Raw genomic sequence first — 16,783 nt, forward strand, 5'->3', positions numbered from 1 at the left:
TCAGTCCTGAAAGAGGGACACATGAGGAGGACAGAGGGCACTATGTATAGACATATTACACAGACCTGTCAATCAGTCCAGAAAGAGTGGCTGCAGTCCTAGTAGCGGCAGCTCTGGCGCTTTGAGTCCACCAGGAGAAAAGCGCAATATAAATGTTCTGTGCTTGTTTGTTCTCTGGTTGAACTCGATGGACGTGTCTTTTTTCAACCCAAATAACTAACTATATAGTGAAGGCTGTAGTTACCTTTGTAACCAGAAGATGGCGACATCATACTTATCAGATGAAACGCACAGCTAGGAAAGGCTGGAACGCATAATTAAGAGGAGGGGGCTTACTAAAAGGAAGTGATCAGCCAGGAATGAGGTGGGAGGAAGCAGACAGCAGATATTGATCAACCTGGCAGAGGAGGAGGTAATAATTTTGTGATTACATGATATGTAGATTGTATCACTGTTCTACTTTATTGCATTCATAGCTGCCAACTGTCTTTCTTTCAGAGGGACTGTCCCTATTTGGGAATCCAACCCCCTGTCCCTCTTTCCTCCTCATGTGTCCCTCTTTCAGGACTGATGTACAGATCTGTGTAATATGTGTATACATAGCTCCCCCTATCCCTCCTTCCTCCTCATGTGTCCCTCTTTTCAGGACTGAAGGACAGATCTGTGTAATATGTGTATACATAGCTCCTCTTGTCCCTCTTTCCTCCTCATGTGTCCCTCTTTCAGGACTGATGGACAGATCTGTGTAAGGTGTGTACACATAGCTCCTCTTGTCCCTCTTTCAGGACTGATGTACAGATCTGTGTAATATGTGTATACATAGCTCCCCCTGTCCCTCTTTCCTCCTCATGGGTCCCTCTTTCAGGACTGATGGACAGATCTGTGTAATATGTGTATACATAGCTCCCTCTGTCCCTCCTTCCTCCTCATGTGTCCCTCTTTTCAGGACTGAAGGACATATCTGTGTAATATGTGTATACATAGCTCCCCCTGTCCCTCTTTCCCCCTCATGTGTCTCTCTTTCAGGACTGATGGACAGATCTGTGTAATATGTGTATACATAGCTCCCCCTGTCCCTCTTTCTTCCTCATGTGTCCCTCTTTCAGGACTGATGGACAGATCTGTATAATATGTGTATACATAGCTCCCCCTGTCCCTCTTTCCTCTTCATGTGTCCCTCTTTCAGGACTGATGGACAGATCTGTGTAATATGTATACACATAGCTCCTCTTGTCCCTCTTTCCTCCTCATGTGTCCCTCTTTCAGGACTGATGGACAGATCTGTGTAATATGTGTATACATAGCTCCCCCTGTCCCTCTTTCCTCCTCGTGTGTCCCTCTTTCAGGACTGATATACAGATCTGTGTAATATGTGTATACATAGCTCCCTCTGTACCTCTTTCCTCCTCATGTGTCCCTCTTTCAGGACTGATGGACAGATCTGTGTAATATGTGTATACATAGCTCCCCCTGTCCCTCTTTCCTCCTCATGTGTCCCTCTTTCAGGACTGATGGACAGATCTGTATAATATGTGTATACATATCTCCCCCTGTCCCTCTTTCCTCCTCATGTGTCCCTCTTTCAGGACTGATGGACAGATCTGTGTAATATGTGTATACATAGCTCCCCCTGTCCCTCTTTCCTCCTCATGTGTCCCTCTTTCAGGACTGATGGACATATCTGTGTAATATGTGTATACATAGCTCCCCCTGTCCCCCTTTCCTCCTCATTAGAGATGTTGCGAACTGTTCGCTCGGCGAACATCTCTGGGGCTTTTACTACTTCCAGGTCACTCTGACCCGGAGTAGTACGCCTGCGCTGCCCGGCGAAGCGCGTCCTAGATCGCGCTCCTGTTGCCGGGCACTCTCTGCGCATGTGCGTGATGTCGTTCATGACGTCACGCACATGCGCAGAGAGTGCCCGGGCAACAGGAGCGCAATCTAGGACGCGCTTTGCCGGGCAGCGCAGGCGTACTACTCCGGGTCAGAGCGACCCGGAAGTAGTAAATGCCCCATGTATTCAGAGATGTTCGCCGGCGAACGGTTCGGGAACCGTTCGCTACATCTCTACACCTCATGTTTCCCTCTTTCAGGACTGATGGACATATCTGTGTAATATGTGTATACATAGCTCCCTCTGTCCCTCTTTCCTCCTCATGTGTCCCTCTTTCAGGACTGATGGACAGATCTGTGTAATATGTGTACACATAGCTCCCTCTGTCCCTCTTTCCTCCTCATGTGTCCCTCTTTCAGGACTGATGGACAGATCTGTGTAATGTGTATACATAGCTCCCTCTGTCCCTCTTTCCTCCTCATGTGTCCCTCTTTCAGGACTGATGGACAGATCTGTGTAATATGTGTATACATAGCTCCCTCTGTCCCTCTTTCCTCCTCATGTGTCCCTCTCTCAGGACTGATGCACAGATCTGTGTAATTTTGTGTATACATAACTCCCCCTGTCCCTCTTTCAGGACTGATGGACAGATCTGTGTAATATGTGTATACATAGCTTCCCCCTTTCCGTCTTTCAGGACTGATGGACAGATGTGTGTAATATGTGTATACATAGCTTCCTCTGTCCCTCTTTCCTCCTCCTGTGTCCCTCTTTCAGGACTGATGTACAGATCTGTGTAATTTTGTGTATACATCACTCCCCCTGTCCCTCTTTCAGGACTGATGGACAGATCTGTGTAAATATATGCTAGCTTGATTCCTTCCGAGGTGGCTGCACGATCACTTTAGCAGCAATCAGACCTATGGATTCAACTCCCTGGTTTTAGTGAGTAGCCTCTCTCCAGCTGGGAGATGCAATGATCACGACACTTAAGTTGGTGAAAATGCATCTGAAATCTTTATTTACAGGTCAATCTTATATACACCCTGATGTAGGGGAAAGAACCAGGTTAAACCGGTGTGCCCATGTGAAGTAGTGGAGACAATAGAACAGACATGGTAGAGACAGTAAAAACAATAGCATGTGTTGTTCTGTAAACACTGGCAGAGGTAGAATTTGTGCATGTGTTAATTTCTCAATGGACCAGGTTTTTTAACAACAATGCGTGACTAGGTCTGAGTCTTCAGATCTCTGTCACAGTGGCTTGTATGGTAATATACCAACTGGGTATTGAAATACAGGTATTGTATTCTGTCTCTCAAAGGTGTCTGGAACTTCTAGAGTGTTAATTATTAATGTATCCGTAAAGCACTGTCTGGAGGAATGTGCTGCTGACTAGTTGGAGCAATGATGTCATTTTAAGATAGATTTGATGTGCTGTATATATTTTAATATCGGTGATTTAAGTAGCACATTAATAAAACCTTTCAACCCAACCTTTGATCCCAACCTTTTGTAAAAGGGCGGGATCACCCAGAGAACATCACCATGCGTCCTCCTGAGTATGTTCCCTGTGTGGTTGCTGTGGGTATGCAAGCCCTACACATGGATATGAGATTAGGAATGCACTGTGCACAACAGCATAGAATTATTATACACATGATTACCCCCACTATGGTGATTATCAGCTGTTGGATGAATGCAGTACCAGGCAACCACCCAAAAACCCAGTCCCACCAATTGCTACTGATATCTTCCTTGATTTCCTTTGCTAACTCACTTAGTGTTTTAATATGGCTTTGTATTGAGTGGTCAGAAAGGCAAAAATCTGAAGAGTTCAATATGTTGATAGCAATGAATGCCCATATGTTGTCCTTGGTATCTAATAAGTTTGGTTTTAACTCCAAAGTGGAGACGTCAATGTCTCTTGCATTTATCACTTTCTTGGGTAAGGAGGGGCATATCGAGGGTAGGTCCTCAGGGTGGTGAGAACATGCTGCAAACAACCAGACCATGGTTGCCAGCATTGTGCCTGCTGCACAGAGTGCTATTGCTGCTTGAATGGGAACTCTTCCAGGAGTAGAGGTGTACATTGGCATTGTACTGATGCTTCCGTCTGGATCCAACTGGAACTCGTCTGATACTGGTCACTCGCTCTGGTCCGCGCGCGTGGGACCCAGAGGTGGGGCTTCCTTCAATCTCGATGCGTGGATCCACACAGGGGAGTCGTCTGTCAGCACCGCAGTTCTGGTCACTGCCTGGACTGTCGCAGGGGGTCCGTAGGGTGGGTCCAGCGACTTCAACTTATGGAGGGCCTTCACCAGGACTCTGTCTCCAGGTTTGAATGGGTGGGTCGGTGCACCTGTTGGCAAAGGAAACGAGAGCGAAATATCACCATAATCACTATTCAATTTTTCAATCAATTTTGCTACATATTCCTCTTGTATCTGCTGCAAGTCTCCAGGTATCAGAATTAATGGACTCGGTGTCCATGGGGTTGGGAAGGGTCTCCCCATCAAAATTTCGAAAGGAGATAACCTGGTTCTTGGGTCTGGAGTCATTCTGACTTCAGCAAGAATCGCAGGTAAGTACTGGTCCCACTTATGGTAGGTACCCTCCGTTGCCTTCCTCAGTTTGTCCTTCAGTGTGCGATTCATTCTTTCAACAACACCTGCACTCTGGGGGTGATATGGTATGTGGAACTTCCAATCTATAGCCAACTGTTCAGCTATGGACTGTGTTACCTTTGCAGTGAATGGGGTTCCATTGTCAGAGCTGATTCTGACCGGACAACCCCACCTGGGAATAATTTCTTTGCACAAAATCTTTGCTACAGTTTTTGCATCCTCTTTCCTTACCACAAAAGCCTCTGGCCATCTGCTGAATCTGTCAACAATTACCAAAAGAATTTTACACCCGTTTGTTGCCTTTGGCATGTGTGTAAAATCGATTTGTAATTCCTGAAATGGCCCTTGTGGGGGCAGTAAGTGTTCATGGTGGCCTACTTTTTTACCTTGGACATTGTTTCTAGCACAAGTGAGACATCTTGAAATCATACTTTCTGTGACTTGTTTTAAATTTTCTGCACAAAACCTTTTACTTACCTCCTCCATTGTTTGCTTGAGTCCCTTGTGGCCTAAACCATGTATTTGTAGTATAAGAACAGGGGCTGCTACTTGAGGAATTCCTACCACTCCTCCTTTTGACCATAGACCGTTAGCATCTTTGGTCAACCCTTGGGTCTCCCAATAAGTAATGTCTGCTGGTGTTGCAAATGCTTGGAGTTGGGACAGCATGACGTTATTTTCAGGTGTGAGCGGTACCAGCGGGGCATTTAGGAGAACCTCAGTTGCATGATTAAGTGTGACATGAGAAGCTGCTTTTGCATGCTTGTCTGCTAACCTGTTTCCCTGGGCAACTAGTGTCATTGAGGTTGTGTGCGCCTGGCACTTAATGACTGCAATGGCTTCTGGGAGTTGAATCGCTGCAAGAAGATTTGTAATGAGCTGTGCATGCGCAATTGGTTTACCTGCCGCTGTCGTGAACCCTCTATGCTGCCATATTACCCCAAAGTCGTGACACACGGAGAATGCGAATCTAGAGTCTGTGTACACATTTACTCGCTTGTTAGCCATGATTTCACAAGCTCTGGTGAGTGCGATTAACTCAGCAGCTTGTGCTGATGATACAGGAGCTGGCATGGCCTCCAGAACTGTATCAGGCAATTGTACAACTGCATAACCAGCATGAAATGTGTGATCATCTGGTCGTGTGCAGGAGCCATCTACAAAAACATCGTCTGCATCAGGAAAGGGGACGCTTTGTAGGGTGGGGCGGGGGCTTGTGGCAATGTGAATTCGTTCTGCACATTCATGTTGTTCTGATATCTCATCTTGTAGCCCCTTGAATCCTAGGAGAGAGTTCAAGAACAACATTGGTGCAGTTGTTGGTGCACAGTAGTGAACCTTGAGCCCTGGAGTGGTGGTAAGGATAACATCATATCTCGCCAACCGTTGGGCAGTCATGTGTTGTGTAGACAGATTTTTTAGGAGGTGAAGGACAGAGTGTGACGTGTAAAGTGTTGTCTCATGTCCCAGTGTGATTGAGCTTGTCAATTCCACAGCCATTGCACATGCTGCCAGAGTTCTGAGACATGGTGGCATGCCCTGCACAGTGACTGGGAGTAATTTGGATATATAGGCAACGGGCCTCAACCGTCTTCCGTGGTCCTGGGCCAACACCGCAGCTATGGTTTTACAATTTTCACGTGCATACAGATGAAATGGTACATTGTATTGTGGAATGCCCAACGCAGGGGCTGACACAAGAGAAATCTTTAACATTTCAAAAGCATCAATCATTTCAGAAGACCAAACAACATTTTGGGGAGCATTGAGGGCTGTGAGAGGTCTGAGGAAGGAGTCCCAGTGTGAGCAGTCTGGGATCCATAACCTGCAAAAGTTTACCATGCCTAGGAAGCTCATCAACTCTGGCTTTGTCTGTGGGCGAGGCAGACTGATTATTGTGTGGATGCGGTTGGGGGCTAGCAACCGAGAGCCAGGTGTGAGAATCATGCCAAGGAAAGTAACACTTTTCTGACAGAACTGAATTTTTTTCTTTGAGACCTTTTGACCCTCTGCTCCCAGAAAACACAACAATGACAGTGTGTCCTTGTGACACGCTTGTTCAGATGGACTGCATATTAACAAATCATCTACAAAAGATAACAATGTGGAACCATGCTGCGGATGCCAGTTTACCAGGACTTGCTGGAGAGCGGTGGAGTAAACTGCAGGTGCGTCAATTAGCCCTTGCGGCAATCTGCACCAGGTCATTTGACGGCCTTTGAAGACGAATGCCATCAGTGGCTGCGTCTTCTCATCCAATGGTACACTGAAGTAGGCATTGGAAAGATCGACCACACTGAAACATTGCGTTGTGGCTGGGATCTGATTTATAAGTGTGGTTATGTCGGGCGTCACAGGTGTGATCGGGAGAATTATCTCGTTTATTGCTCTGAGATCTTGCGTGAATCTGTACGAGCCATCTGGCTTCGATACAGGGTTCAATGGCGTGTTGTATGGAGAGGTGGTGAATTTTAGCACGTTCTGTTTGAGGAATGCCTCAATCATTGGCGCTAGAGCTTCTTCCTTTGCTTTCTGGATGGGATATTGTTTTAAGTACACAGGCGTATGTGGCTTAACAGTTGCCTTGTACGGTGTGCAGGGGAGAAAACCAACATCGAATGAATCTTGTGCCCATGTCTCTTGAGGGATTTCTTCAAGAGAACTGGGAACAAGTGCTTGCTCACAAGTTAGAGTATGTACACAGTCAATAGAGAATCCCCCTCCCCCGTTTGGCAGGAGAGAGATGCCTAAAGCTATCATTAAATCCCTCCCCAGTAAATTTGAGGGACAAGTCGGCAATATGGCAAAAGAATGATCTGTTAAAAATTCCTTCCACTGATTATACACCTGTATGGAGGGGGTACGTCTGGTGGGGGTTAATACTCCGTTTATTCCCACAGAAGGTTCGCCAGGATAAGTTTCTTTACCTGTCCACTGCCTGATGACTGAGACTGTTGCTCCACTATCAATTAAGAAATATTCTTCCCTATACCTAGGTGGTTGTCTATCATCTGTTAAAATAAGTTTGACCATGGGCTTCTCTTCTGCAGTGTAGGTTAAATCATACATGGCGACGGAGTTTGGGCACCTTCATTGTGGGTTAGCTGTATTCATTCCCCACTGGATGGGATATTTTATCTGTGCCTGCTGGGTCTGTGTAGGCATTGGTTGGGCCTGGTCTGGGGGCGGGCAGGGGCAATCTCTAACGAAGTGCCCTGGTTGCTTACACCTGTAGCAGACACGTGAGTTTTGTCTGGGCCCTGCATGCTGCTGAAAGCTGCGCTTATCTGTATATCTCCCCCTATTGCCATGGCGGGGGTGGGGCTGGGAGTAATGAATACTATGAGCTGAAGACTTGGTGGTCTGCTTATGAACCTCAAAGCATCCTGCCGAGTCTTTAGCTATAGCCTGCTTCATTGTTTGTGTTGGGGTTAATGTTGGCCAGTTATATTCTGTTGTTAATTTAGTTAAGACAGGGTATAATGGCACATAAGGAGGCGGAGCAGAAGTTGGGGATACAATGGGGGCTTTGATCTGCTGCTTTTCAGTTACACAGCTAAGATCAGTCCAAAAAGTTTGCAATGATAACCATGCCTGTCCACAGGTTTTCATATAAGTTTTATCCCAGTTTGGATCTCCCTGATACCATGGAAAAGCACCTATGTCATTTAGACACAACCCCTTTATCATGGTAACATGAAATTCTGAAAAAGATCCCTCTCTTGGAAATGGATCACTACATCTCATTCCCTCAGTCCAATTTGACATATTATCCACCCATGGGTCTGTATAAAATGAACCTAGACACCTCTGGACAAACATTTTAGGTGTTTCCCCAAATTCATTTTTGGGAGACACTTTCACCAGAGAGTGGTTCGCAGCAGACTTAGGAACATGCTTTTCAGTTCTAAACTTAAATTTCAAATTTCCCTTGGGCGTCCCCATACCTTGAGAGTTGCCCATTATACTAAGCTAAAAATACAATAAAAAAAATAGAGTGAGATTAGCTGAGCTTGAAGGTTTATCTAGGGATGGTGATGTCAGTATTAGACTTTACTGGAAAACCTGGTCTCCAGCTTGTGTGATTCTTCTATACTTCTAATCAAGTTTATCTACATCTGATTTATGGTTTGACTTTTAACTATCCTCTGTGGACAAGATTATACCTTCAATCTCAGCTCAACCTCGCATACAATCTACACAAATCTATACAGTAACATGCAATCTTATATAACAACTAAAATTCACTTAAGCGACTATACAACAATATACAAGGTTTAGAGAGACTATTCACTATTTCACACAGTACTGCTTTCTTAATTGGGGCATCAGACCCGCTATTTACTTTAGGAATATCAGATTCCTGGGAGGCGCTACAGAAGCACTTTCCGGGTTCTGCTAATCCGCTCTGACAGTATAGGGTGGTAATAATATATAAAAAAAAATAGTATTACTCACCCGATACTGTGTATGGCGAATCCCTCTTCTCGACACCAAACTGCTAGCTTGATTCCTTCCGAGGTGGCTGCACGATCACTTTAGCAGCAGTCAGACCTATGGATTCAACTCCCTGGTTTTAGTGAGTAGCCTCTCTCCAGCTGGGAGATGCAATGATCACGACACTTAAGTTGGTGAAAATGCATCTGAAATCTTTATTTACAGGTCAATCTTATATACACCCTGATGTAGGGGAAAGAACCAGGTTAAACCGGTGTGCCCATGTGAAGTAGTGGAGACAATAGAACAGACATGGTAGAGACAGTAAAAACAATAGCATGTGTTGTTCTGTAAACACTGGCAGAGGTAGAATTTGTGCATGTGTTAATTTCTCAATGGACCAGGTTTTTTAACAACAATGCGTGACTAGGTCTGAGTCTTCAGATCTCTGTCACAGTGGCTTGTATGGTAATATACCAACTGGGTATTGAAATACAGGTATTGTATTCTGTCTCTCAAAGGTGTCTGGAACTTCTAGAGTGTTAATTATTAATGTATCCGTAAAGCACTGTCTGGAGGAATGTGCTGCTGACTAGTTGGAGCAATGATGTCATTTTAAGATAGATTTGATGTGCTGTATATATTTTAATATCGGTGATTTAAGTAGCACATTAATAAAACCTTTCAATATATGTAAGTCTTCGACTGTAAAAATGTGTCTAATTGACTGTAAACTTTATTCCTATCCTTTGATAGTTTTTCATCATTTGAAAATACAAAATGTATATTATTATTTAGTAATTATATAGCGCCAACATATTATGCAGCGCTGTGCAGAGTATATATTGTCTTGTCACTAACTGTCCCTCAGAAGGGCTCACAATCTAATCCCTGCCATAGTCTTATGTCTACAGTGGCTTGCAAAAGTATTCGGCCCCCTTGAGGTTTTCCACATTTTGTCACATTACTGCCACAAACATGAATCAATTTTATTGGAATTCCACGTGAAAGACCAATACAAAGTGGTGTACACATGAGAGGTGGAATGAAAAACATACATGATTCCAAACATTTTTTACAAATAAATAACTGCAAAGTGGGGTGTGCGTAATTATTCGGCCCCCTGAGTCAATACTTTGTAGAACCACCTTTTGCTGCAATTACAGCTGCCAGTCTTTTAGGGTATGTCTCTACCAGCTTTGTACATCTAGAGACTGAAATCCTTGCCCATTCTTCTTTGCAAAACAGCTCCAGCTCAGTAATATTAGATGGACAGCGTTTGTGAACAGCGGTTTTCAGATCTTGCCACAGATTCTCAATTGGATTTAGATCTGGACTTTGACTGGGCCATTCTAACACATATATATGTTTTGTTTTAAACCATTCCATTGTTGCCCTGGCTTTATGTTTAGGGTCGTTGTCCTGCTGGAAGGTGAACCTCTGTCCCAGTCTCAAGTCTTTTGCAGACTCCAAGAAGTTTTCTTCCAAGTTTGCCCTGTATTTGGCTCCATCCATCTTCCCATCAACTCTGACCAGCTTCCCTGTCCCTGCTAAAGTGAAGCACCCCCAGAGCATGATGCTGCCACCACCATATTTGACAGTGGGGATGGTGTGTTCAGAGTTATGTGCAGTGTTAGTTTTCTGCCACACATAGCGTTTTGCATTTTGGCTAAAAAGTTCTGTTTTGGTCTCATCTGTCCAGAGCACCTTCTTCCACATGGTTGCTGTGTCCCCCACATGGCTTGTGGCAAACTGCAACCGGGACTTCTTATGCTTTTCTGGTAACAATGGCTTTCTTCTTGCCACTCTTCCATAAAGGCCAACTTTGTACAGTGCATGACTAAAGGTGCCCATACACTCGTCAGATTGGCAGCAGATAGATAAGAAATGCATCTGATGGTCTATCTGATGCGTTTTTAGAACATTTTTTACCAGGATAGAATTCCAACAGATTTCAGTTTGAAATCTATTGAAATTCGATCTGATGGCATTTTTTTGCCATCAGATTTCCATTAAGGCCAATGCAAACTGATAAGCAATCTCTTCAGATCGACCTAAATTTTCCACCCTGCAAGTTCGATGGAAATCCATCGAAATCGATCGAAATCGGCCATCGATCGGTCGATTGGCCAACTGATTTGCAATCGATCGATCGATCGGGATCGATCGGTCGGCCAGAAAATCGGCTGAGTGTATGGGCTGCTTTATAGTTGTCCCATGGACAGAGTCTCCCATCTGAGCTGTAGATCTCTGCAGCTCGTCCAGAGTCACCATGGGCCTCTTGACTGCATTTCTGATCAGCGCTCTCCTTGTTCGGCCTGTGAGTTTAGGTGGATGGCCTTGTCTTGGTAGGTTTACAGTTGTGCCATACTCCTTCCATTTCTGAATGATCGCTTGAACAGTGCTCCGTGGGATGTTCAAGGCTTTGGAAATCTTTTTGTAGCCTAAGCCTGCTTTAAATTTCTCAATAACTTGATCCCTGACCTGTCTTGTGTGTTCTTTGGACTTCACGGTGTTGTTGCTCCCAATATTCTCTTATACAACCTCTGAGGCCGTCACAGAGCCGCTGTATTTGTACTGACATTAGATTACACACAGGTGCACTCTATTTAGTCATTAGCACTTATCAGGCAATGTCTATGGGCAACTGACTGCACTCAGATCAAAGGGGGCCTAATAATTACGCACACCCCACTTTGCAGTTATTGATTTGTAAAATAAATGTTTGGAATGATGTATGATTTTCGTTCCACTTCTCACGTGTACACCACTTTGTATTGGTCTTTCATGTGGAATTCCAATAAAATTGATTCATGTTTGTGGCAGTAATGTGACAAAATGTGGAAAACTTCAAGGGGGCCGGATACTTTTGCAAGCCACTATATATTATGTAGTGCATGTATCATAGTCTAGGGCCAATTTAGGGAGAAGTCAATTGTCTGTATGTTTTTGGGATGTGGGAGGAAACCGGAGTGCCCGGAGGAAACCCACGGAGACATGGGGAGAACATACAAATTCCTTGCAGATGATGACCTGACAGGGATTTGAACCCGGGGATCCAGCGCTGCAAGGAGAGAGCACTAACCATTACTCCAAAGCCCTGCCCAATGATGGTAGACAGGACTAGTGTGGTTTGAATGATAAAACACATTTTTTTGCCTTTGAATTCTTTGTGATATGCGTGGTGGGGGCGTGGTTGGTGGTGTGGCAGAGGCGGGTCTTAAAGTGTCCTTCTTTCTTATTTCAAAAAGTTGGGAGTCCTGTTATGTGGTATTTATTACATGGAACCAGCAGTGTGTAGTCTGTCAGTCATGTACTTGTATCCGCTGTGTCATGTATACATGCATTCTGTTCAGTTACATTAGGATAATAATCTAGCTTTGCAGCTGTAGAGCTGCTCACACATGAGACGATGTATGGACATATCGGCAAACAGACAGATCTCTCCCTGATCAAATGTGATCGGAGAGAGAGAGATCTGTTGTCTGCCCATACACTTCAGACTGGTTCACGATCAATTTCATGCTGAAATCGATCCAGAATCAACCTCTTGACGCCACATTCATCGGCCTGACGCTGTCCCCTAATGGTCAATGTGCCCCTCCCCCCCTCGGTGCCTGATGCTCTATACATTACTTGTCCGCGGTTGCCGCTGGCTCCCGGTGCTGTCCTTCGTCCATACACATGCACCATATGGTTGCCGAAGTAATGTGGGCGTAGGTGTGATGTCACAGGTGTGCCCATGTGTACACTAGCAATGACATGGGGGACGTGTATGGATGAGGGACAGCACCAGGAGCCAGTGGCAGCTGCAGGTAGGTAATGTACAGTGTAGAGATGGTTCCGAACCTCCGACTTTCAGTTCGCGAACTGGGTTCACAAACTTCCTCAAAAAGTTTGTTTTGCGCGAATTTCCGCGAACCACAATAGATTTCAATGGGGAGACGAACTTGGAAAACTTGAAAAATGTATGCTGGCCACAAAAGTGATGGAAAAGATGTTTCAAGGGGTCTAACATCTGAGTTTTTGCATGTGGGAATGGGATACATGCCAAAAGTCCAGGGGAAAAATCTGCATTTGACGCAAAGCAGCGTTTTAAGGGCAGAAATCACATTGCATGCTAAATTGGAGGTCTAAAGTGCTTTAAAATATCTTGCATGTGTATACATCAATCAGGGAGTGTAATTAGAGTACTGCTTCACACTGACACACCAAACTCACTGTGTAACGCACCGCAAACAGCTGTTTGTGTTGTGATGGCGGTGCTGGACTGGTGCGCACCCTGGCGAGAGTGCAGGCCATGGCGGTTTTCAAGCCCTTATGGTCGCCAGGCTGAGGTGATTGTCCAGCTGATCGAATTTGGTCTGTCCACAATGAAGCAACGACCTTATTATCTTAGGTGTCACATCCCCCCGAGACGCTCATATAGCCGGCGGTCATTGCTTCATTGTGATATGCAAGCCCCTTCACCGCAGCAAGGTAATGATCACGAAGGGGGATGGGCACATGTACATGCCTTTTGTTTTGATGTTGCAGCCGCAGTGCAGCCAGAAAAATTAGGCAGGCATGTACACGCACCAGAAAAATGATTATAGCGGCCACTGCTAGCAGCACCCTTAAAAATTCAGGAATCCGCCTGGAGTCCTGGACCCTGTAGGTGGTGGCGGAGAAGGCAGTCAAGCGGCCTGCAGGCAGAGATGCTGTGTGGGGAGCGACTTAGTTTTGTGGCAAACAGTCACACGGCGTGGGGACTGACTTAGTCTTTGGGCAGGCCTGACCGTGCTTTGCAGACCATGTGGTCAGATGGTCCCTCTGTGTGCCAGAGATGACACCACTTGCCTTTCAACATCACGGTACAGTTTGGGTATCTCCTCTTTTGAGAAATAATTGCATATCTTCCACTGCGATGTGTGGATTTGCTTTTGTGTGCTGCTTTCCCTCAGGTGGTCATCCCAGTGCAGTTTGTGCTTTGTAATCATGTGCCTTCGTAAGGCAGTTGTCCCTACGCGGGTCTTGGTCTGTGTTTTTGGTGGCAGAGAGTACAGATGGCATTGCTCTCATCTGAGGCAGACACGCAAAAAAATTTCCACACCACAGAGCCCTGGCGTGATGGCACTTTGGTGGTGGCGGCCGACTGAGTGTTTAGTGGGGTGCCAGAATCCGAGCAGGAGAAGGAAGATATGTCATGCTTCCATACGGAAACTGAGAAAGATGAGGTGTTCTGAGTTAAACAGTCAACTACATCCTGACAATATTGGGGGTTGATGGCACATGCCTTCTTCTGAACACTGTACTTTGGTCGCAGGCCACACGAAATCATGACAGCACCACCTCGGACAGACCTGCCAGGTGGCCTGCGTCTGCCTTTTTTGTCTATATTGGGGGATTGAAGTGAAAGGTATGTACTGACTTGACTAATACAATGTGCAGTCAGTCACACAGGTGGAGTTAACAGGTATGCACAGAGTGGTATATCACACTGCATGCGCTCACGTAGGTAGGTGGGTGCACTATGAACAACAGGTGTCAGAAACCGGCCCCGCGACAAGCCTCCAGATACGGTTCCCGACTGCGGGTTTGACCAGATCGAGAGGGGAAGCAGCCTTATTTGAGCTAACACAAGGCTGTGACCCCTCAGAACACTTCTCACTGCCACCACTAGCTGTTGCTAGACACTTCCACTCTGCTGTTAAGTGATCTGCACGCAATCCGCGTTTTCGTATTCGGGTCAGCTTTGCGCTTTAGGCCGAATACGGGAATGACACACACACACACACACACACACACACACACACACACACACACACACACACTCGTACAGTAGCAAGGCACAATCAGGCACTGAATCTTGTAACGCAAGTTACACTGCAGTCTCTCTAGGCTATGAGCGTTGGCTTAGTACAGCAGAAGTCAAACTTATTAAATAACGATTTAATATTCCAGAAAAATGTGGAACAATGCAGAAAATAATATATACAAAAGATTTACAAAAACAAAGTAAAAGTTACAAAGATACACAAGACAATTTGCTTAAAAATAAAACATGAATTGAACTTTTACCAGCGCAAATGTCCAATCGTGGAGGGACACGAATTTTCCGATTCGATCGGGATCATCTCTGGCGATGTGCTACTCTCAGGAGAAGAGAATTTTTAGGCATCTGGCCCTGCCTTTTATACTGGGAGATTTGCCCGGAGGCTGCAACTTCATTGGGAAGGGGAGAAACAACTTTTGATTAACTTTCCAGACATTTCCCATCTCTCCATATTATATTTACACACATCAAAGACTTCCCTACTCCAAGTTACAGGTGACAAACACATTGGTGACAGTATTTCCTATCAAATCAAAGGTAAGGGTCTGACTGGCTATTGACTAATTAGCCATCTCCTTGCCAGAGGCTAGCAAATCCATTTAGCATTCCCTGCTCCTATTCAGGCCAAAGGGTAGCTGATCACCTGTATAGGATTCAAAGCAACTGTCTGATTAAGTGTTTCCTAATTAGAAGCTGACAATGGTAGCTTCTCCTGCTGGCCATTGAATGCAGAGTTAATTTACATTTACATACAGGAACTCACATGAAGCCAGCTGGCTTTGAGCAGATTTAAACATGACACAGGCAGAAAAATGAAACATATGGCTTCCATGCGATACCATATGGCTGCTATGTTCTGCCTATTACCGTACATATCATCATCATCATCATCATCATCACATATATCCTCACAACAGGTACTGGGTATATGCAGTACTGGGTATTACAATGTGCACCTGTCACACACACAGGTAGTCACTGAATGTGCTGGGCCTGGCAGTGGCACACACACAGTATGAATTATCAAGGGTGTCTATGCAACACAAGTGGCAGTGGGACACACAGAAAAAAAAATAGATCACAAGAAGAGATCTCAAGAGCTGTTGTGGGGTGCTATTTTAGCAATAAGAATCAGCATGGAGCAAGCTAACAAGCCTACAAGAGCCTAACTAATCTTTCCCTATGTGAGAGTCTGCACTGCAGCAGCTGTCCCTTATCTATCCTACTGCAGGCACACGAGTGAGTGTAAGTAATGGCCGGTGGGGCCTGCCTTTTATAAGGGGGGGGGGGAGTGGTTCCAGGAGGGAGTGTAGCCTAATTGGCTACAATGTGCCTGCTGACTGTGATGTAGAGGGTCAAAGTTGACCCTAATGGTGCACTATGGGGGCGAACCGAACTTCCGGAAAAGTTCCTGGTGCGCCGCGATCGCGAACCCCGGAAGTTCGCCGGGAACCGTTCGGGCCATCTCTAGTACAGTGCACTGGGAACTGGGGGGATACATTACACTTTAGGGGGGGCAGCGGTGGGGTCTCATTGCATTCATTGCTCGTCCCAATATCACACGCCATTATCCCCACCACCTGACTGACCACATCGGGCTGACATCTTGCAGCATGTCCGACCAATTAATGCGACCTATTTTGGCCCGTGATTGGTCACATCATGGATCGGGCATGCACTTAGCAGCACCGATTTTAATCCGGTTCTGATTATAATAATGGAATCAGATGGTCGATCGGCAGCCACTTCCCCTGATGTATGGCCACTATAATACAGCAGAGACATCAGAGGGCTGTGCTGGGGGCGGAACCTTATGGTTATTATTATTATTATTCTCACTGTGCTTTCTGCCTACAGGAGAGACCGTCTACAGGTCACATGACCAGCCCAGGGAGTATGGCGGAGGACTGGAGTCACATGACTGAGAGGATATTAGACCTCGCCCTGGAGATCATCTACCTACTGACCGGAGAGGTGAGGAGGAGTCTGGGAGGTCACATGACATCACTCTTATCTCTAGTAATATAACACACAGGTGACTGGACAGGTGAGGAGGATTCTGGGAGGTCA

General features: G+C 45.6%; 1 protein-coding gene across 1 annotated transcript in view; it reads left to right on the plus strand.

Moving 5' to 3' along the window:
- The first annotated feature begins 351 nt into the window (after positions 1–351).
- LOC137537249 (uncharacterized) overlaps positions 352–16,783 on the plus strand; it is a 36,354-nt gene continuing 19,922 nt past the window's right edge. The window contains exons 1-2 of the mRNA XM_068259339.1: positions 352–412; positions 16,571–16,687. Of these exons, the coding sequence (XP_068115440.1) occupies positions 16,592–16,687 (96 nt within the window). The 5' untranslated portion in view covers positions 352–412; positions 16,571–16,591. The remainder of the gene's footprint in view (positions 413–16,570; positions 16,688–16,783) is intronic.

Source organism: Hyperolius riggenbachi, chromosome 10, assembly GCF_040937935.1.
Source record: "Hyperolius riggenbachi isolate aHypRig1 chromosome 10, aHypRig1.pri, whole genome shotgun sequence".
Lineage (NCBI taxonomy): Eukaryota > Metazoa > Chordata > Amphibia > Anura > Hyperoliidae > Hyperolius > Hyperolius riggenbachi.